The sequence below is a fragment of the Hydractinia symbiolongicarpus genome, chromosome 5 (assembly GCF_029227915.1).
Source record: "Hydractinia symbiolongicarpus strain clone_291-10 chromosome 5, HSymV2.1, whole genome shotgun sequence".
NCBI classification, from domain to species: Eukaryota; Metazoa; Cnidaria; class Hydrozoa; order Anthoathecata; family Hydractiniidae; genus Hydractinia; species Hydractinia symbiolongicarpus.
In genome coordinates this window covers 18,667,603-18,690,853 of record NC_079879.1, presented here as the reverse complement: position 1 = coordinate 18,690,853, position 23,251 = coordinate 18,667,603, and the positions used below count along the sequence as shown (strand labels likewise).

General features: G+C 32.9%; 2 protein-coding genes across 3 annotated transcripts; both read left to right on the top strand.

Annotated features, from left to right (window-relative positions):
* Positions 1–99: 99 nt before the first annotated feature.
* LOC130645104 (D-glucuronyl C5-epimerase B-like) lies at positions 100–12,943 on the top strand. Its single transcript, XM_057450975.1, has 4 exons — positions 100–125; positions 7,774–8,412; positions 8,791–8,925; positions 10,635–12,943. Exons 2-4 carry the CDS (start codon positions 7,782–7,784, stop codon positions 11,507–11,509), a joined length of 1,641 nt encoding a protein of 546 aa, XP_057306958.1. The 5' UTR covers positions 100–125; positions 7,774–7,781; the 3' UTR covers positions 11,510–12,943.
* LOC130645109 (1-acyl-sn-glycerol-3-phosphate acyltransferase gamma-like) lies at positions 7,803–23,222 on the top strand. 2 transcript variants are annotated; one of them, XM_057450984.1, is made up of 9 exons: positions 7,803–7,821; positions 15,086–15,192; positions 15,790–15,959; positions 17,388–17,549; positions 18,837–18,990; positions 19,383–19,485; positions 21,193–21,271; positions 21,626–21,827; positions 22,425–23,222. In XM_057450984.1, exons 3-9 carry the CDS (start codon positions 15,864–15,866, stop codon positions 22,511–22,513), a joined length of 885 nt encoding a protein of 294 aa, XP_057306967.1. In that variant the 5' UTR covers positions 7,803–7,821; positions 15,086–15,192; positions 15,790–15,863; the 3' UTR covers positions 22,514–23,222. The 2 variants fall into 2 exon arrangements, with proteins under 2 accessions (XP_057306967.1, XP_057306966.1); XM_057450983.1 differs by lacking the exon at positions 7,803–7,821 and having other exon boundaries at positions 14,736–15,192.
* The last annotated feature ends 29 nt before the right edge of the window (positions 23,223–23,251 follow it).

Sequence of the window (23,251 nt, the reverse complement as noted above, 5' to 3'; positions counted from 1 at the left end):
GACTGTTGGTTGTCGTAGTTAGCCATAAGTAAGTTTTTTGGTTTTAACCCTTTGATCCCCAGTGTAAGGTATTCTTCCGAAGCTCTCACAAAACTTCAGCTGCATTAGAGGTGTGATTAGTTGGTGTAAGTAAGACTGTGATAACTAATAGTTTTGAGATATGGTGTAATACAGTCAGAGCAGCTTATTTAGCGATCGGAGGAGGTAAACATTACACTTTTATAAGAGTTTATTAATGAGAAAACACGTTTTCTCATGATAACTTTTTTCGTGATAAGTTTTCTTGCCGCGTTTTGTTTTTAATGAAAAGTACACATAAGTTGTATCTTAATTATTAACGTTTCCGTAGGAACGCATGTACAATTGAATTATTGTAAAGGTGTATTAAGCTGTACAGCCTAATTTAGATGTCAGCTTAATTCGGATGTATGATACAGTCTAATTAGGCGTTTTACAGCTTAGTTAAGATGTTTGATCGTCTAAAACACACATTTAACTGAATTTTCGCATCTATCTAAAACTGAATAAATTCAATATTTACGTGCATATAAACATTTCCAATACATTAGTTTTTTCGTAGCACCCTGGAGATCCACTAAATTTCAAGTTTTAAAATATCCGCTTAAATAGATGTATCATGTGACGTGACATCCTAACTAGGATGCAGTACAGCTTGAATAGACTATCGCTAACAAAGAACCTTTGTTTATAGTCTATATTTTTTGAACCCGAGGTGCTGGAAATACCGTTCTTCTTTTATAATATAGTGGTCAAACTGACGATGAAAGAGCTGCAGTGGTGATTCTGGTAAAATTTACATTTTTCAAAAAATCGGGGAAAAACTTTCTCTACCTCCTAATTTAGATGTACAGTACTGGAAAAAGGTTGTTTAACATATCGAGCGCGCAACGTGAGCGGACTCCCTCGATACGCGTTGTACCGCGTTAATAATAATAAGAAACAATTAAAATAAGTTGTCGCGATCTATCGAGAATCTAGTGTCGTGACAAAATCCGTCTCGATGTGTCACGATGGTAGGTGTTAATGAGAATAAAGAGAAAGTTTTTTTTGTTTCAAACACCACTGCTTTATCTTTTATTTTATTTTAAATATGTGTTTTTTATAAGAAATTTTTTAACTTTCGTATTTATTGAAGTAAACCTAGCGCATCGCTTCTTCAACGTATTTTTTTTCTGTTACTGAGTAAATCAGACAAAAATAATATTCAACTTATGATCCCGAACACATCTTCTTTCTTTCCACGTGCAATACAAATAATATTCAGGGGCACGCATTTCCGATATACTAAAGTGATCGGGTGTTTAAATTTCTGGTTGAGTTTACTTTAGGTCTTGTGTAAACAGACTTTTACTTTTACTAAATTCCAAGCACTGAACAGCTGTAAACTTTGCTTTATTATATCTAAGCACGTGTGTTTTTTAAAACAGACACTTTCGATGAGCTATGCTAATAAAGTCAAAAGCTAGGATAAGACACGTGAGATAACAACTGTTTATATTTTTTTCAAAAAAAGATAAAAAATATGATGTTTTAAATTGTAAAGAATAAAAATTTCAGTATGATAGGGAAATAAAATACTCTGATCAGCCCGCTCTTTTATTTATTTATTTCATAAAAGCGAGCCTAACCATCGTCATAAGGCGGTTAAAGCAAAAACATCTCAAGCAGCAAATATGGCTCCACCACTGTCTTTATACTTTGTACACCAAACTCGTTCCCAGTTTTCCAAACTGTTGATGATTGAAAAAAAAACATTAGAAAAAGACTAGTTACGTTAGCTCTTCCCCAGCGGGTACATCATGAAAAAACAATTTATTCAAAAGTGTTCGCTACGGCAAAGTTTTTAATCCACGATGTGCAGTATGAGCTTTATGGTCACATGACAGAGTTGTAACAAACAAGAAGCTATAGTAAATATTTACGTAGGATGTTTGACCATATATGCAGTACCTAGTACATTTTTTAACTACGATCGCTTTAAGAAGCGCGTGTAAAATAAAAACATTTGCTGCATAAACAAGATCATCGAAAGTGTGTAAGATCAACCAGACATGTGGAAATATAGTTCATATAAATATGTAATTAAATGCACGCAATCACTGTAATGTTTTCTAAAGAAAGATTAACGCTAGCTGCACACCCTCCATTGTTATGTGGAAGTTAAAAAAATAAAACACAAAGGAAGTATAATTATATTTAAACATCCATGATCATTATTGAAAACACTCTTATGTTTAAAATAGTTCTATTATGAAAAAGTGTTAATAGCCTCGATAGCTTCAAGAATGATATCGAGACGGATGCATCGAGAAGCCCTCTCGATACAATTTGAAAGTAAAAAAACGTCTATCGCGGATCGAGAATACCGTCGCGATACGCGAAGCACGATGTTAAACAACCTTTTTACAGTACTGTATGTCACCTAATTAAGCTGTATGATACAGCTTATTTAGGAGATCTCCAAATTAAGCTATACAGCTTAATTAAGAGGATTTCACTGACTGTAATACTTCTTGTGATATATAGTCAGCCATATTTATGAGAAGTGGGTGGAAAAGCCCAGACAAGAACATGAAGTATTCCAGGCTGTCACAAGGGTGAACAGACCCCAGGAATATGTCCAGGGTTTGGTGAATTCAGAATTAAACACTAATTAAAAAAGGTTTTTTACGTCAGTTTAATACTGACGCCATGCCATCCATAACGTCTAGTTTGGCCAGCATCCCCAAATTTCCCCAAATTCTTAAGTCCTACCACATGGCATTGCTTACGTTTACAATGTTCTAAAGAACATTATAGGAAAAAAATTCTTATATGGAAGTGAAGATAACAGTTTTCACAAATATCAACAGGGCACAAATAGTGCCCTGTCCTAAATATATGTACAACTTCCTTACAGTTACATTATAATAACAATGACACCCTTACTGTCTAAATATAACTACAACAGCATCATGGAAATGCCACACAAAAACAAATATATATCACAATGTTACAGGAATTGTGTGTCCCATAATTTAGTAACACCACTAAGGCATGCCATACTACTGCTCCATTCTAGCAAAGCGTTTTTCGAGACATGCACATATCGCCGATAACAGCCACTAGACCACCTACCAAGAATTTTAATGATGGATTCTGATAAACCACACAAGACCACTGCAGAGGCACCATCGATCCAAAAACTATGTGTATTCAGTTCTAAATTGTTTTTAAGGCTTATACTTAAAAAGGCTAAAACATATTTCCTTGTCACAAAATTGCCACTGGAAAGGATAAACAAAGGACCATGTGTGCCACCCCAAAACAGTAGGTATTGTCTAATTGCATTAACAGGACATAATTTTCCTCCAATGTTGGCCAGCAGATTTTGATTATTTGCCTAAAGGGATCTGTTTTGGATGCTTTAATATGTAAAATATAACTTTGCCGCAGGGAGAAAAATTAAATTCAGAAGATGCCAGTTTGATGGCTGGGTCAAACAAGTAATTGCAGGGACAAATATATTCTGTAACACATAAAAACCCCCAAAAAGCAACAAGAATAATACATTTCCACAAGGCTTTGTCATGAGGAGAAAACTGGGTGTGGTCAATAAATGTCAACATTTCATGTAGATGAGCAGGAGTGATGGGTAACCTACGACTGACTACTTGAGGGTGACAACATCTAATACCTTTTAAGACATGAACAATTTGTGCATGGAGACTAGTTTCTCATTGTAACCACAAATATTGCTTTGGTATTGGATACCACACAAGTAAACTTTGATTGTAGAAAATTGACTCGTCCAGCAAGAAAAGGAACGAAAAGTTGCAGAGTCAGCTCTTTAAGTGGAAACATTGGTGCAGAAATTTGGTTGCAAAAGCCTTGAAAGCTGCAAATTCCAGTTAGGTATGTAGACCTTAGTATTAGGTGACAGTGCTGAAATCAAGTAGCGATCCATAACATGTCCAAGAACTCCGAGATTGACTTGGGGACAATTGTAGAAGAAATTTCTGCCTCTGAACATATGGCTTTGAACTTTGTAACCTGTAATCGAGAAAGGAGATCAGCATAAGTGTTGGAACAGCTAGCTATGTGACACAACATGAGATTGACCCAATTAAGGAAAACAAATCACGTTTGGTGCACTTCTTCCGGGATTGCCATTTCAGTAAGGTAGACATAAGGACATTAAACTTTTCCTTAGGGAGTCTAATCATAAGATTAACGCTATCTATCTCGATGCCAAGGTAAGTAATAACTTGTACCGGACCAATGATTTTCCCAGAGGCCAGTGGGACTCCAAGTAATGAAAACTTTGATAATGGTGTCAACAAAAAATTGACAGTGTAATTTGGAGAGGTCAGCAGTGATATGTCCCTGTTTAGTTCTTTTAAAATTGCTGTCTCAATTTTCTTACTATGATGGTAGGCAGACTTATTGTTTCTGACGGCTGGGCTAATGTGCTGTTGTCAAATCCTAACCTAAATCCAAATGTAAAACCAAAAATAATGAAATTTACTAGAGCTCTATTGAAGTGAGAGGATAAGAATTTCTTATAACGTGAACTTTAATGGGTGTTGTGACCAAAGATGTGATAGGAAAAACCTATCAGGAACCAAACTTAGAGGGCCTGGATGGACATTGTGTAGCTGGGTGTTCTTTGGAACAGTTCTGACATCTGTGGACAAAGGTGCAGGGGTATTGACAAGGCGTCCAAGCTCTAGGAGGGACATTCCGAAACTGTGGGGGCTATGACTGCGACCCAAAACACCTATTTGGGCATTGTGAGGCATAATGCCCGGGGCCATGACAAAAAAAACATCGAAGAGGTACCACAGGGGAAACCTTCTGCGACAACACTAAGGGGGGCCTCTAAGGTGCATATTAAACAGTGCATCGTCAACACATCCCACCTTTGGGAATGATTATGTGCCAGCTGCAACCAGTGAAGTTGGTCATATGTGTAAACAGACGCAAAAGCGTACTGGGAGGCAAACTGGCTAATGAAGGTTTGGTATGCTAACATTTGTTGCACAAGATAAGGGTAAACTAAACCATGCACCTCATATAGGTTGTCCAGGCAGAAACCCAAAAAAATTAAAAATTAAAATTCTTAACCTTCCCCTTCCCTGCCATTCTTTGGGATAAGGACACCTTGGGGGCACCATCCACATTTTGAATATTCAGATCGAACTCCCCCAGATTGTCCATGGGAAGAGAAGTACACAAAACAGAAGAGTGTAGAGATGGAGGCAAAAGAGTATCAAAATTCAAGTACTCACGCGACTTAATTTTGTCCAAAAATCGGTTAGGAATGGACGCCAGACACACACTAGAAATATCCAGAACAATAGCGTCATGCTGCGGAGCCTCATTGCGAACGATGTTGGCCTGCTGGAAGTCAACATCGCTAGGCCCGCCATTACGGATAGTATGTGGCAAGAGTAAACCGGCGGCAGAAAGGTTAAAAGGGGGTGGGCGAGGGTGAGGCAGCTGTCCTTGCCTTTGTGGCGAAACAAAGTTCTGGGTGCTGACTAAATTTTGCAGCTCTTTTTGCAAAAAACCTTGTTGTTGAAAAAGTTCGAAAAGTCCGCATGCACACGTATACATTTGGGTTCCTGGGGGTTGTCTTGTTGATTGGCACTCTCCTCCATAGTAGTTACGCCGTGCTTCCTATTCTCTTATCCAACATGGCTGCTCGGACCGTCTTCCCGGGAATGAAAACTTGCATGAGATTGGTCAAACAAACTTATGGGGCTTGTCTCATCATCGACTGATGGAAAGGGATTTTGCTTTGCGCCAAAATTTGTCAATTAGAGCTTGGGCGAGCTGAGACATAGTAAAACCCTTCACAGGCATGTTGTATGAGCTCGAAATTAGAACAAGGGATTCCTTGCCAAGTTGCACCAATTTTTTAACATGCCCAGCTGAGGCTCCACAGCGGCAGCATGTTTTTCAAACAAAACACTTTTCTTACCACTATTTGATGCCTTTATGTTATTGAAGCTAAAGAGTTGACAGAGTTGATGATGTACTAATAGGTTGCAGTGATATAGATGCTTCTTGAAAACATGGAGCTAGCTAGCTATAACTATAGTTAAACAGATAGTGAAATCTGTAGTTGTTTTTTTTTTTGAAGACAATCTTTCAGGTTAGGTCGGAGGCCGATGTGATGTGAAATTCTAATTAATATGCCAATGGTAACAGAGGCTAGGCTCGGTGGCCTAGTTAATTGAGACAATACCCAATGTGGGTAAACAAAAGATCATGCACAAATTTGAAGCTCAATATAGTGTTTTTTTTTATTTTAGTTCACCCAACCAGCTAGCAACCCAACGGGAAACTGAAATTAACATGAGCTAAACTGTGTTTAGCTCCATATAAAAGACTTTTCTTGGAGACTTTTTGGCAGAGATATAGCTATAGTAAGATAACAAATACATGACAGATTTTTAGCGACCCAGGATGTGATTTTCAGCCTCTGGAAAAAAGCATGGTGTTATGGCAAAATCACGTTTTTTGCACATAGTTGTCTATGCAACTTAAAATAACAGAACACTTTAACAAATTTAACATTCTTCTTGAAATTCTGGAGAGCTAAAGGAAAGTTATTTAAAATATCTTTCTGTTTTTCAGACTTATCAATAAGGGGTGAGCCATCACTCTTGTACCTGCAAACACACGTCCATTTCTAAGAAATGGGTGTGTCTTTGGCCCATTAACTGCTCCCTCAGTTCCACAAACCGTTTGTCTAGCCGAGCCATCTTGATTTCCAAACTTGGTACTCTGAATTTGTTTTTCCTATATTTCTTTTTTTATATATAGACTAACATGGAATATATTTTAGTTTCAAAAATAAAAAATACAATTTAAATAGAATAACCCCATGTACGGTCGTCTTATGGAGAAAAATAAACTAAGTAAAAGATTATCTTTGATAATAACAGAATATTATTTTAGGTAATGATTTTCATGATTTATTGATAGCGTTGTCATTATTACCTGCCGTTCAACTTTCTTAAATTTACATATGAATATATATATGGTTTGTTCTACAACTAGTCACAAAGTTTAATTAATGACTCAACTTACACCTTTTTATATCTGGGTTAAAATTCTGCACACTAAACAGCAACCTCTGCGGTGTACAGGTGCAAAGGAATTTTGTTGATTCACATTCTCGACTTTTATTTGTAATTTTTATATTTCGGGAGCGCTTGCGCAATCAAAATTATTAAAGTTTGGAGGTGTGCAATATTTATGGCGAAGGTGCTTTTTTCTTACTAACAGGCCTGGTTTTTACAAATTTCAGATGATGAAATACCTAAAAGCAGAAGTTATTAGATTTTAACGAATATGGGGATTTGATAGAAGGGCTCTGAGAAGGTGTCTAATGAATTGTTGTGAAATGTTAGTTATAGTATTAAAGCTATGCCGCACAGTAAAAAAGAGTTACTAATAGCTTAAAGTTAAAAGATAAGACACAAAATTCTACACCATACCACAAAAAGACTGTGTTTAGTGTAAATAACCCAAAAAGCATTTTGTAAAATATAAAAAAATTAGAGAACTTTATAAGCTGTACAAACTGTACCTTCCGTAGACATGGATAATTAAATTCTTAAAGTTTGCCTTTTTTTGTTGCCATGCAGAAAGGGGTTTCTCTGTTAGTTTGACAAAAACTTTGGATTGATAAGGCTGTTTTAACCATTGACCATGACACAAATAATGTTAAAATTTAATTTATTTTAAATTTATATTTAGGTTTGATAATGTGGTGTAAGAAGTTGTTTCGTGTAGCAAATGGAAAGGGTATGTTGTGGATTGTCTTCTTAATTGTGTGTATTTGGGTATATGTTCACCACTCCTCATTTCTATATACTAAAACATATGGAATAAGGCGTAATTTGTCATCAACACAAATGGCTGTCGTAACAGGATACAACCGTCGTCCAAGTGTAAAACTGAGAGATGTTGACGTAAAGGTTAACAAGTTAAATTTATTTGTTGGCAAAAAAATTGGAGATGATCTTTATGTACCATTTACATTTTTACGAAAGTTTTATGAAATTGGTGGTGATTTTGTTACAGTTAGGCCAGGTGTTTACGCTAAACCCCTGGAGTTTAGTTGGTCGCACACAAATAGTATTATTAACCCATATGAATTAAACTTTAAATTGTATACCACATCAGGTGTGTACTTGTCTTTTGATGAAACTGATGTTGCTATCAGAAGTCGTGTAAAGGCCATAAGTGGAGAATACGAAGTTCCAGTTACAACTCAATGGGATGTAAGAGGGTATTATTACCCAATCCAAATTGCTCAGTATGGGCTATCACATTTAAGCAAGCTGTACAAGGACCAACAAGAATATGAGGAGAGAGTAATTGACCTAACATCAGGTTAGATTATTTTTTAATACATTCTAATGAAAAGGCTGTTTAATAATTACATAACGCTAAAATTGCCTTTTTAAACCGTGATATCACGCAGCAAATAGGAGTACTACTAACCTCTTATTTATTGTCACGTGCATCATGAAAAACAGGAAGAACTACCCATGGTGTTGATAATTATTGAACGTTCCCAAAACTGTGATATGACAGTCTAAATCTCTTGCTGTGGAATGCATATTGCCAAAGTAATGAAAAAATCCAGGAAATCACTTTGGCATTTAATTGTCAATATCCTAAACTATGTATTTCCAGGTTAAATTGTGTATTTAGAATTTTAATGTTATCGATTGTTTGTTATAATTAAATATTTCTTGTTGCTATTAGAGGAATCAAGAAAAAAATTTGCTGTAAACGAAAAGGAGAAGCTTATTGTTAAAATTAAAATGAAGAAACTCACACCCTTTATTGTGCAAGTTTTTGCTGATGATGGCAAAAAATATACATTGCGATACAATACAGGTAAGTCAGATAAAGTTAAACTTTCTCACAATATGAAGAGCAGGGTGTAATTCAGCATTCTCAGTAACCGTTAAGCGGCTATTTCTGAAGTGAACTTTATCCCAAATTTCCCAGTTTATTAGAGTAGCTGAATATATTCACTACAAAATATGGGACTTAAAGACCATTTTATACAAGTTGTGAAAATACAAGATTTTAATAATACCTAAGACCACCTTCATCAAATTCCCATTCAGGATCTTACAGCCCTTATTTTACAATTCTGGATTACATCCTGGAGAGTTCAATAGACAAATTGAAAAGTAAATTTTCAAAGTTGCTGTTTATGTTTTATTTGATTTAATAAATGGTTTATTCCACCAACCTAACTATCTTGTAATTTTGAATTCTGACTTAAAATATGCTCTAATGTCATTCTGTTCATTAATTAAATAAATTTCAAGCAAATATTTGTGTTTAACCATAGAGATATAATAAAAGAAAAAAGTCACAATGGCCATTAAGGCTATTTTACTTAAGCGTGTCCATAAAGCAGTATTGTTTTCTTGGATCCAATGTTTTTATTTTTATTTTAACCACAACAACAGGTTAATTTCAGGCTTCCTAGCTCTGCTAAGAGAGATTAGTACTGCTAATATTTTTACATTGTGGTAAATAAGCTCAAAGATACTAACAAATATATCACTAAGGTCTCTCTTAGCAGAACTAGGAAGCCTTAAATTAACCTGTTGTTGTGGATTAACACATCTTGCTATAATAAAAAAGAGTTTTAAAACATGTCAAAGAGTACCTTAAAATTTGAAAATAGTACACAAATAACAACACTGAGTATAAAGTTAAACACAAAATATGCTCATTGACACATCCAGCAACAAAAATAACATCTGTTAGTCTAAAACTATACTAGTATATCTATACTAGTTATTCAAATTTCGTAGTGTCTAGTCAATTTTCATTTTCCCTGACTGACAAGAAAATCACCTTATGCAAAATAAATCTATGATTTAATATGGCTGTGATTGGCTAAAAATTAGGAACTCACAAGTTGCAAGTATTAATAGTTGTGACAGAAATCCTTTTTATGGCTAGTTAGATGCCAAAAATTATCAGTTGAATTTTGTCATTCTCTTAAAGGTTATTACTAAAGTAAAAAATAAACCATTACCTCCAGAAAATCTATGAAGGAGTTATATTCTGTTCAGTATTTCTTGAAAAATCACATTTGTTTTTTATGTACATACAATAACAACAAATATGGCTGACCTTCAAAGCTTTAACTGATTCTTTTGAAAATCATGCAAGTAAAGTATTTTGAAGGTTAAACCTGAGTGCTTTTTAACAATAAGCATTTGCAGAATTCAGTGGAAAAACTTAATCTCTTTCTTAATCTGTATATTTCTCAGAATTCTATACTGTGAGAATCATTAATAATTGTCATTTTTTTCGACAAACAAGTAAAAAAACTGGAACCTAGTGATGTGCTTCGCATTGTTTGTTTAAAAACAAATGGATTTTGAATTAAAAATTATCATGTTCAGCCTCTTTTTCTTTTACTATATCTCTATGGCGTGACGGTTGAACATCAAATGGATGTTTAATAGGAAATTTATGATCTAATTTTACATTAGGAAATACTGCTTCTCATTTGATTCATGGTTCCAAGGTTCAAATTCTGGGGTTTGATATGTTTTATTAATCTTCTATTTTAGAAAAAACATTTGTGAAAAGAAAAACAAGAATAATCACCTATGGTTTAGGAATGCACCTAAGAAAAAATACCATTGTTCGAGATTTAAATGTAGATTTAGTAAAGGGGCTATCATTCATTGAAGGAAAAAAACAAGGAAAAACAGTTAACATAAAAGTTGTTAAGCTTCTGACAATATTATTTAAACACATAAGTTACGTTGAAAAGTTATCACTGGTTCAAATAGATCATCTTGCAAAATTTACAGCTGCTGCTGACTGGCTTGTTCACTTTCAAGATGATGTTGGTGGGTGGAGAAATAATGTAAGTAGGACAGTGATCAAAGGTATTTTGAACATCAAACCAGGTTGGTACAGTGCCATGGGACAAGGACAAGCTATATCTTTGTTATGTAGAGTATACTCTCATACTAAAGATAAAAAATATTTAAATGCAGCTGTGAAAGCCACAAAAGTATTCAATATTCCATCAGAACAGAATGGTGTGCTTGCCATGCTATTTGGAAAATACCCATGGTATGAAGAGTACCCAACAACACCTTCACTCTTTGTTTTAAATGGCTTTATTTATTCTTTACTTGGGCTATATGATCTTTCCAAAACAATCGAAGATAAAGAAGCAGAAAGGTTATTCCAACAAGGATTTGAATCCTTGGAAAAAGTATTGCCTGTCTATGATAATGGACATGGATCTTTTTATGACTTAAGACATTTTTCTGTTCCAGGCTTTTCACCTAATATTGCAAGGTGGCAATATCACCGAGTTCATTTAGAATTGCTAGATGCTATTGTTAGCATTACAGGTAGTAAGTCTATTAATAGTACTCTACATCGCTGGATTAATTATGCTGCTGGTATACTAGCTCGACATAACTGACCAGTCCAGAATCCTTGTTTCAACAATGATCAAGTTCTGACCATATTTGACAATGATAGCTTTATATATCTTCTTGACTTGACTAACCTTTTTATCCCAAATCTTCCTTAAAAATAAAAACTGACAGACCTGGTTATGGTATAAAAAATATTAGATTTTATCTTAGATTATTTAAAATGTACATAGCTTTTACTTGTTTGTAAGAATTTTTTTTAATAATAAAATGACCAGAAGAAAAGAATATGTGATATGAAAACACTTAAGTACCTTTTTTAATTTTAAACTTTTTTATGTGAATTATTTACAGCTTTTTCTGATCATTTGTCATGAAATGTTTGAAAGTTAAAATATAGCTTTAGGCTATCTATATTGACACGTTCAAACATAGATGGCTTTGTTCTTAAATTTCTTTTTTGTCTATTTTTAAAAGAAAGAACACATTGAGAAAAGTTATCTACAACTTTAGAAGGTATTTTAGATCATTATTGTAGACTACTTTAACTTGTAATATGTTTATGACTGGTTTATCTATAAATTATATGTATATATGAGAAAAAATTAGTTAAGTGTGCTTTTTTAGTTTTTAAAGAGAATTGTTTTAAATCTCAGGAATGTCAGTAATTTTTAAGTTATTACCATTCGGTTATTACGCTGAGATATAGGAGATATCATTTCAACTACTTTTCTTTACCGAATACTTTATTGTTAGAAATTTTTGTTGAAAGAAAATTTTTGGTTTTGTGGTTTTCAAAAGTTTGCAAAAATAAATTTCCGCGAAATTTTAAGGCAAAGCAAAATAAATTTGGTGAAATTTTGAAATTTTGAACTGCAATAATAAATTTTTTGATATTCTTTTTAAAAAATGTACTTAAAGTATCACAATGTTCTGCTCGCAAAAATTTATGAAAATAAAGTACAAAAGATTTTGCAAAAGTTGATAAAATGTGTTTATTGTGGTGCATGGAAGAGTGTTTAAATTGAGAATATTATTTTAAATAGCGTTTGTTTATATTTCGGTGTTTTTAAATTTAAAATTGTGTAGGTACAATATTTACAATATATTTGTCATTATTTATTTGCTTACTGTTTATGTATATTTGAATTTTTTTTATTTTATGCTTTTTTGAGAAACATTTAAAAAAATTATGTTTTTAAATACATTGGATCACCAATTTAGTACTTATACTACCCTTAGGTGGGATGCTTAAGAGAAGGGGCTGTTCACAATATCTTTGATAGAAATGCTTTATTGGTGATTCTAAGTTAGTCATTTGATAATTGAATTTTCAGGCAATATAATTCCATTTAATCTTAATGTTTTTATATTTTTATAATAAAATATCTATAATCTTTTTATTTTGTGTAATGTAATACTCTCTTGCATACTTATCAATAAATGGTTTGAACAGTAGAATAAAAATATGTTGTGAAGAATTCTGTGTGCTATTCACCTTTTTTTTGCTTTTCTTATAAGTATTAAATTGGTTTTATCTGCCACTCTTGTTACTGCAGAAGAATTTTTCTTGCCACTTGATATTTTTAAACAGGATTTGCTTATTGACACAGTAGTTTTAGCTGTAAAAGTTTTTTTGGCGTTTGGAATTTTTTTGTTACAATATATATGTTATAATTGGCTCATTTAATTCTTGTGTTTGGTTTCCTGGGTCACAGTAAATTCATTAAAAACAATCCCAGTTTGAACGTGCAAAAATTGCTAATAAAGCAATAGTGTAAAAACAAATCTTAAAAGATGATGTCCACTCTTTACTTCCACATATCCACTGCAGAAACATTAAAAAGTACAATAACAAAAAAATATAATTAACAAAATAAACTGTAAAATTATTGCCCCCTCTATCAAAATGTTTGTTTATTTCGTTTAAGCGGGAATATATCAATATGTAAATTTCATTTAAACAGCACGAATAACATTGCATGCATTTATAGTATCACTGACTTCCTTGTTACATTTGTTTCCAAGGACAATAGGTTAGAAAAAGGAGCACTAGTTTTATTCTATGGAGTTCCATATTGTTCGTTTTTTGTTTTTACTTGCAAATGAGAAAAGAGTGTGTTTTTTGGTGCAATTTATCATTCAAATTCTTTACTAGTTGAAATTTTTTTGAACAAAATATTAGTTGTGAAATTAGCCGTTTAGTCAAAGTTCATCCTGCAACAGTTTAGCACACATTTCTTTGAAGCATTTGGAATTCAAAATTGATAGCTGTTCATTAATCATTTTAATTCAATATCTCCAGTTGAGTGTGACAGATCTTTTTCAGGAGAGTGCACTTTCACATCACAAACACAAATGATATCGCTAGCACATTTAAAGAAGTTACCATCTGACAACTTGCCTAATATCCTAAAGTATCAAAAAATTTACATAAAAACTTTTTTTATAAAAGCTAGATAAATTTCCTATCACATAAGTTGCGAAAATGTAAAAAAATATTGGACACTTCTTCGAGTTGCTAACTCTAAGCTAAAAGATACAAAGCATTTAAAGCTTATCACATAAAAACCACACTGTTCAAATCTGTCCCTGTTTTGCTTTTTAAAGTCTAATTCTAATTTTTTATCAAAAGGTTGTTGTGACTTTTTACCTTTTAATTGTGATACCACATGAATAATTTATTTTAAGTGAGAAACAGTCACTGTTGGAAAGCTTGATATGTCCAGAATGTTACTGGTTTTGTTCTGTCGAATATTAATAAATCCTTGTACCTAAAATATATAAGGGTGTCAACCAAAAACTGTTGTTGAATTATCGAGATTTAAAGTTTAATATGCTGTTGTTAATGTTATGCAAAAGAATTATATTTTTTTTCTATGTTCGTACATTTGAATGATGTTGAACTATGCTAGACATGAACAGACATAAAAGTGTTGTCTTTCGCATGCTTAAAAATTATATGCATGTGTTTAAAATATCAGCAATATTTTAGTCACTTTTTATCTAAGATAAATGTCCTCTATGAAATGACATTAAACTAATTTTTATCTTAACACTTTAACCACTGCATTGTTTTAATGGTTTCGTAAGGAAAACGTTCAAATGTGGGGGTCAGGGTCCAAAAAAAAGATGTTTTAAGATTTGTTTTTATAGTTTGCTTTAGTCAAGATTTGGTAAGTGGAGCACTAGAAAATATGTTAGGGTTATTTTCATGTGATGTACACCCATGAGTACGATCATATTTAGTTAGCCACCAAATGTGATGTACGCTTTAGCTACAGAACAATATAGGGGTGACTAAATTACAATTTTTTCTCACATAACTGCAATGTTTACAAGGAGCACCTGAAAAAATATATCTAAAGAAGTATGAGGGTGTTAAGCAATCGTGTATAGCTCATGTTGTCATTGGAGTATAGAAATCAAGATAGTAAATTATATGCATTGTATTTCTTTAAAAAAAGTTTTTCTTTTTCTTAAAATTCTAAACATTATGATGTCACTATGACAAGAATTTATTAAAACGTGCTGATTTATGTTTTACTTTTACTTTTTCAGCAAAATACAATGTTTTTATCTCATTTGCTTTTTGTGTGGCTCACTGTTGTATTTTTCATTAGTGGCTTGTTGATCAACTTGGTTCAATTTTGTGTTTTACCATTATATTGGGTCCATCGAAAGTTATATCGTATACTTATATCAAAATTATGTTATTGTTTATATTCAGGTGAGTCATGTTATTTGCACAATTATAATCAATAAAATTATATACATGTTGAGAACTTCTATTTTAAATAAGGTCTATTATTTCTTTTATTTTACTTCACAGATGGGCTGTTGCTTTTTTGAAAGTATTTAGCACTTGATATGTCCTTTCAATACAGCCTTCCAAGCTCTATTGAACATTGAAAAATAAATTTTAGAGGAGTTTACATGCAACACATGATAAGATGATTGAGTAGGTTCTTGGGGAAATGGAGAAAGATAATTGGGTAAAAAGACAGATTTTCTAGTTCAGGTCAGCACTCAGCAATTGCTAATGCAAACAGGCAAATAACATGTCGAGTGGCTAATTTTTATCTAAGCAGGAGGTACGAAGGACAGACCTGATGCAGAGAAATTTGATTTTAGCAAGCAGTCTATATCAAATTGGAAGAAGATAATTAATATACCTGTTCAGCCCATGCTGGCATGGAAAGCAGACATTAAGCTGGGGATGATTATGACGACGATGCTTTGCTATCCAGCTCATGTTGCCATTGACCAGTCTCTTTGTATGTTCAATTAAACGAGCTCACTGCATGCAATTTGTTTTGTTTTTCAGATTTCACGTTTCTTGCAGAGTGGTGGGGCACTACCAACTTAACAGTGTATGCCGAAGATGATGTTTTAAAGCAAATGCAACATGAAAAGATAATAGCTATTTTGAATCATTACAGTGATGTTGATTGGCTGATTGGTTGGGTATTTGCTGAACGAATTGGTGTATTAGGTGTATGTACTACTTTTGTCTTTTTTTTAAAAAACCTTTAAAATTGTAGCATTGAGTACTATTTCTTGTTTTACGCCCTGTAAATTTGGATTGACATTGTCCCTACCAAAAATTTTGGTACAAACACAAAGGTGAAATCTTCTCTGCTTCCATTTTAATCTTTCATGAAAAGCATTGTTGCAATGTTGTTGTTTTGCTGGTTGAATCATCGATCCCTAAATCATCGATTCCTGTTGATTTTCATATGATATGATGATGCTAGCTTAAATGTAGGTAACACCGGGTACATTTAGTTTCCTTATAGTGATTTTTTGGTAAACAATCTTTGTGTGTACATTTTGTTCTTTTCATGCATAAAATACTCTTGTTTATTTTTCTAACATCTAAAATGAGCATGAAATGAGTTTAAAATTAAGTTCTGATTCAAAATTTATTTTGATAAGTATCATATGTTTTAAGGAACTTTTTTGGGAGCCCATACTGTTCAAACGGTGTAAAACACATTTAGATGTGGCAATATTTACTTAAACACTATAGATATCCATTATTGAAAAGTTAGTATAAAATATTTTTGATGAGTTTATTAAGCTAAAATAGGTTTATATTTGATACCAAATACTTTTTTGCAATGTTTGTTTGGCTTGGCTGGCTTAGTAAGATAATACATGTTAGAGGTTGCTTGCTTTTTTGTATAAATTTTTGTAACTTACAAATTCAATTTATTCCTTGTTTTTCTCAGTTAATTTAAGAAACAGTCAAGCATTAGTTAATTAAGATTTTATGTACACAAGGTATCATGCATTGTACATAAATTGATAGACACGAAAAGCGGTTTATACTTAGGTTTTATTTCAAGGTATGTGGTAGTGTGCCTTAAACCTATTATGTATCTAAATCACGTAGGTCCTCATCAGGCCTTTTCAGGAGAGGTGTGCAATAGCACGTGCACACCTTCACACACACACAAAATGGCTTAGGCGTGCTATTGATAGCACCTGAAAAATGACAAATTTTATAAGAAGTTAACCAGTGTAGCACACCCAAAAGTACACCAAAAATACTCGAGACATGCTTTTCGCCACACACATATCAAAATTTTCCTAAAAAGGCCTGCCTCATGAATTAAGGTTATTGTTATGTTTGTCTAGGATACCATATTCGGGGCAGTGAACATTATTTTTATTTAATTAGACCCTAGTATGCATATAGTTGATCACTTCAACCTTTTTTTTACTTTTTTTCTTCCTATATTTGGTCAAATAGTGAGACACATAGTATGTATAATGTAAAGCCCTACAAAAATAAGTAAATAATCTGCGAAATTAGGTTTTTTTTATGCTCACTTGTTTTAGGTTCAGATATTTAATTATTTGTATTTTTTGTTTGTTTTAGAGCATAAAAAATTAAAAATGTTTTAATACTTTTTTTAGAGTGTAAAGGTTGCTATGAAACATGGAATACAATATGTTCCTACACTTGGATGGGCATGGTGGTTTGCTGAATTCACCTTTCTAAAACGAAATTGGCAAACAGACAAAGATCATTTAATGAAAACTATGAAAGGATTAAAAAATCACAAAATCCCATATGCAGTATGTTTAGCTCACACTATGCAATATTTTACTAATTATTGGTATTCTTTACACCTTACATGATTATTAAGTTACTGCTTCAAATAGTTGCATTACTATTTTATGCTAAGGCTAAAATAAAATCTTATTTGTTGCTTTCGGTAGCATACACGAGTTTGTTTGCCCTGAAAAAAGCACTTATATATTTTGTGAAGGAAACAAAATAATATGGAAAAAAATAAACGCAAATTAATTTTTCCTGGATAAAGAACTTTGCACCCAACCACTACACTAGAAACATTTATTTTTTTATTCTGAATTATAAGCTCATCTTTCAAGCATCTATGCTGTTTAAAAAAAACACAGAAGTATTTTTTACCTTGGTTCAATTGCTTTCGTATTTTTCCTCAATCAAATAATAATTTGGTTTTGAGTCCATTGCCAGAAAGCTACATTTTGTCATATAAATAGCTCTCATACACAAGACTGAGATTATAACTGTCAATTGCTAACTCCCAAAAGTTTAAAGAAACTAAAGAATTGAATTTATAAATAAACATAGCTCTTGCTAAAAAGCATTTTTTAAGGTAAAATATGGATTAAGGTCCATAAAAATTCTCTTCAATTTAAGAAAACAGTGAAGCGAAACTCCTATCACACAACTAGTCATATTTTTGCTTAAAAAGTAAAGGTTGTGTATCTAGTTAAGAAGTCCTTGCATAGCTTTTTTATTTAAATTTTTTATTAAGCCAAAACACAAAGGGCACATACAAGAGGTCAAGAAAAGTTAAACATCATCTGAACAGGAGCGAATGCAAGGACTGTATGATATGCAACCACAACATCTTATAACAGACATTTTAATGCCTAAGAATTTGACATGACCTGGCTGTACATCATCTCCTACTAACTATGACACTTGCAGCTGTACATCTCCCACTCACTATGACACTGGCTGTACATCTCCCACTCACTATGACACTGGCTGTACATCTCCCACTCACTATGACACTTGCAGCTGTACATCTCCCACTCACTATGACACTGGCTGTACATCTCCCACTCACTATGACACTGGCTGTACATCTCCCACTCACCATGACACTGGCTGTACATCTCCCACTCACTATGACACTGGCTGTACATCTTCCACTCACTATGACACTGGCTGTGCATCATCTCCTACTCATTATGACACTGGCTGTACATCTCCCACTCACTATGACACTGGCTGTACATCTCCCACTCACTATGACACTTGCTGCTGAAACATTCTAATGTAACAATTTTTTGTTGTGTTTCTCATAGATGACTTTGTTTTGCGAGGGAACTCGAAGGACTGAAGATAAACTTAAAGCTAGTCAAGAGTATGCGATTCAAAATAATATGAAACCATTAAAGCACCATTTAGTACCCAGAGCAAAAGGTTTTTCTATGATGATACATGAGCTGTATCACGAAGGTAAATACTTGTTTACATCTGAAACCTGGAAAACTGAGTCAAAAAAAAAAGGTTGATAGATCTATTTTGAACGAAAGCATTATTGCTAAAAAAGGTGTATATCTATATCTATGCATGCTGGTCCCTACTCCTTGAAACTCCTAAAGATAACATATTACTCTTTAAAAAACTTGTGAAAGCACAAATAGAAAAACTTTATAAAAACTCCTGGAAGTTAGTGTTTCTTTTTCTTATTAGATTTTTGTTTTCGTCAAGTAAAATTACTCCTGGGAAAAAGTCTTAAAAAAAACTCCATGAATATTCCTTCAAAAGTCGTGGAATGTTCTTTTTAATTTTTGTGTAGTTAATTTAGTGAGACTGCAAATTGATTTTCTTTAATTTTTCTGTCTTAGTGCCAGCAGTCTACGATCTAGAGTTTGCTTTTCCAAACCCTGAAAAATGTACTATCGTTAATTTAATTAATCGAGGAAAAGTTGATGTTCATCTGCATATAAGGTAAGAGATTTTATGGATCAAGAAAAAGAAGAAAAAAACTTGCTTTTAACAAACTTTTTTTGCTAGCCTTGCTCGCCCACTTTGTCTAAAATGGCTTCTTCCACTTTACTGTGACACTGAAATTTCAGATTTTCTTGAAGAGTGCTGCATAGTGTAAAATAAAGGTTGTAAACACCTGAACAGGCAAACTCAAAGTGAATTAAATTCCGTTATTTGTAACATCTGCATTTTATTCCACAATCTTTCTTTAACAATAATTTTTAAATCTTTAACAATTATTTGGGTTCCTTTGGGTTAGATATTTTTAGGTATTAAACCGGGTACAGTGTATTCACGGTCTAAAAAAAAACAGGAAACCCGGTGGTTTTTCGAACAAAGGACGAAAAGTTTTTGGAAGAAATATAATTTTTAAATTTCTCAATATCCTTAAGAATTTTTTCTTCGCCTTAACATGGCTTGTATATATATCTTGTATATAAAAAATCCTTAAAGGAGAGCCAACAAAAAAACTACATAATTTTGTTTGTAATAAAACATTCTTACCTATCACGAAAATAACAAGGCATAAATTTTTTTGAATTTTTTTGTTCCGCAGCCATTATCGAACAAAAGCCAACCTGGCTCGTACATATTTTTGTTGATTTCTGACGTCACACGGCATTGATAGATCAAAATTTGTAAGACGATGGATAAAGTCTTGCAGACATTGAGTAAAGAGTTCACAGATTCTTCCGCTCACCAATAAGAATATACTAAGGATGAAATAAAAAAAAGTAGAGAATCAAGCCAGTATATTCGATTTTTTACTGTTGCAAATGTTAAAATGTGTTGTTATTCAGACGAACTGCGTGTGGGGTAATGTTGCTAGAAATCCAAAAACTTTCTTGTTTTAATTCATCCTTGGAAGATTTTTTACATTACATTTAAACAAGATGTTATGTAAGAAACTACATTGTTTGTCAACGTCATAGCAAAATAAATTTCGCAGAATTTAATAACATGGGAAAAGTTAAATAAATAATGCTACTTTCAAACATGAAAAACTGTGAGACCTCGTTTTGTTTCCACAAAATCACTTTCAGGTTTTTTTAGGAATCGGGGCATTCCAATGTGTATAGTATTTGACTTTTTTAACATTTTATGATTGCCCAAAATTCTAATTAAATGAAAGCAACATTGTCTTAAAATATGTTTCATACACGTAAAACTTTTTTTCTCAACTTATCACCATATTTCTAACAGTGAAATTAAACTAAGTCCGAAGTGTATTTATTCTAAAAATTAATTAAAATTAAACTCAACATTCCCTCGCTTCATTCATTTAGAATTTGTCTGTTTATTTTCCTGCAGAATTACGTCACACTGTCATGTGGCAACCTTAGTACCACTTTAACCTGAAATAGACCCAAGGCTCACAAATTACAAAAAAATTACACAGATCTTCTTTACACTATAATATACAATTTTAACCCAACTTGTTATCAATCGATTTATTGTTCCTTGGTCAAGTTAAAAGGTGAAGTTTTTTAGTTTCCTGATAAAAAAAGGATAACGGGGATACTCTATTTTAGTAACCCCATTCCAATTAATGCCTGTACCTAGACTCTACTTTAATTAACCCTTCACAAACTCCCTGTAAAATTTACTTCACGAAGAATTTTTGCTATATATATAAGTTTAGTTTTTAAGTTTTGTTTTTATCTTTAGACGTATACCAATAAGTGATATTCCAACATCCAGCATAGAAGAGACTTCGGCGTATTGTCAACTCTTGTACCAACAAAAGGTAACTGTCGTGATTTTGTCATCTCTTTAAAAAGATTGGCAATATTAAGCATTATCTCTGTATTATTGTAGACCAACAGATATTTGCTGAACTTGGATTGCTTCAAAGTATGTGCGTTTAAGTGGAAATTGGCCCTAAAAAGGAAAACCCTTATCTAGTTAGTTGCCTTAAAACCTGAATAATGACTTCTAAAACCCAGTAGTCGTTAGATCTGAAATAAAATTTTTGGAGCAACAGTTGAAATTGTCTTATAGCTGTGTGCGTGTACAGGTCACAACATAGATGTTCTAGCTACTGTGAAGCTAAATTAAACCATTTCCTTTTTTTTAATAAAATTCTTGCGAATACTTACAGGATGAACTGTATGAGCACTTTGTGAAGCATGGTGAATTTCCAGGCAAAAAAGTTGCACTTGAACGTGGCATATGGAACTTTGTGACACTTTCTTGTCACAATGTTATTGTCTTCGTGGTATTGTTGACCTTGTTGAAGCACTGTGTGTATTTGTTTGGCCCTGTCTTCACTACGTCGTTTTTGGTGTTACTTGGAATATCTGGTATGTGTTTTTTCCTTTACTTTGCACAGTTTGAGTGCTTTTTTGCTAGTGTCTTCTAACCGTAATTTTGTAAAAAATCAGTTTTTAATGTATTTCCTGGGCAATAAAAAGTAATGGCTGTTAATTTATGGTTTAATTGAACTTCCAGACGTTTCGTTTTTCAATTTTTAAGTGCATTTATACAAAAGGACTGTCCTCTGAGCCTCTGAGCTTAATATGACAAGAGAAGAGAAAAATGCAGTAGAGTTGACCTCAAAAAACCTAATGCAGTGGCATAGGAATAGGTAGACGGGCAGTCCACTTTTTTGGCTAAATTGTATGTTATTGAGTCCTGCAAAATTTGGCTTGAGTTACCTTGTTTGATTTCTCTGCAGAACAATATTATTAAAGGGAAGGACAATTCGATGTAAATTCAAACTCTATGTAATTTCAAAGTAAATGCAAATTCGTACTAAATGTAATTTCGAACTAAATGAAAATCATGGTGTAGAAAATTAAATGTTAAAATACTACAAAGAGTAGATAGTAGGGGGAATGTCAATATCAGACCTCTTGTGTCTCTTTTAACTAAAGTGACTTGTTGATATTTTTTTCTAGTCTTTGCACTTGTGAAGATGTTGTTACGTGTCACGCAAACACACAAAGGAAGCTCTTTTGGGCTGAAACACGAAAAGAAAGAAAAATAAAAACCCTAGTACATCACACAAACATGGTTTTATTACTTGTCGCATGCTTCTTTTAAAAAATGAATTTCTTTCAATGTTTGTTGTTGCTTGTGCGAATTATTTATAGTATATTTATTATGCACATACAATAACATTCGCTAAAGCTACATTTACATGTACGTTTTCTTTTACGTAAGGACTTACGTAAAATTTTTGGAACGTAAGAAAATTTTATCTTACGTACAGTTTTGTTCACGTATGTGATAACGTATATCAGTTAGTTCAAATCATTTTTTGATGTGGTGGTGGTGTTTAAAAAGCGACATTGTTGAATAAGAATAAAAAAGAGTCTGGGTAAGAATTACAAACTTAGATAGGCAAATCTCTGATACGTTTGTTTCAATTTTTATCCCTACCAAAGTGTCTGATTGAATATAATTTTTCAGGTAATCGATTTTAAATTGACTTTTCATGCATGTTTTTACTTAGTTAGGTTACGTAATCAAATTCGAATCCTAAATCGAAGTTTCTTTCTTTGTTTAACGTACTTTTACATCGCGTTTCTTACGACCAAAAATGGTGTAGAAGCCTAACTTGCACGTAAGGTGTGACGTAAGTTGCGTAGTGGTTTTTATTTTTACCTAAGTCAGATGAACATGCTTCCTTGCGTACGCTCTCACGTAAAAATATACGCACATGTGTATGTAGCTTTACAAACAAATAAACAAAATTATTAAAACTTTTTCGTTTCTTTGTTTT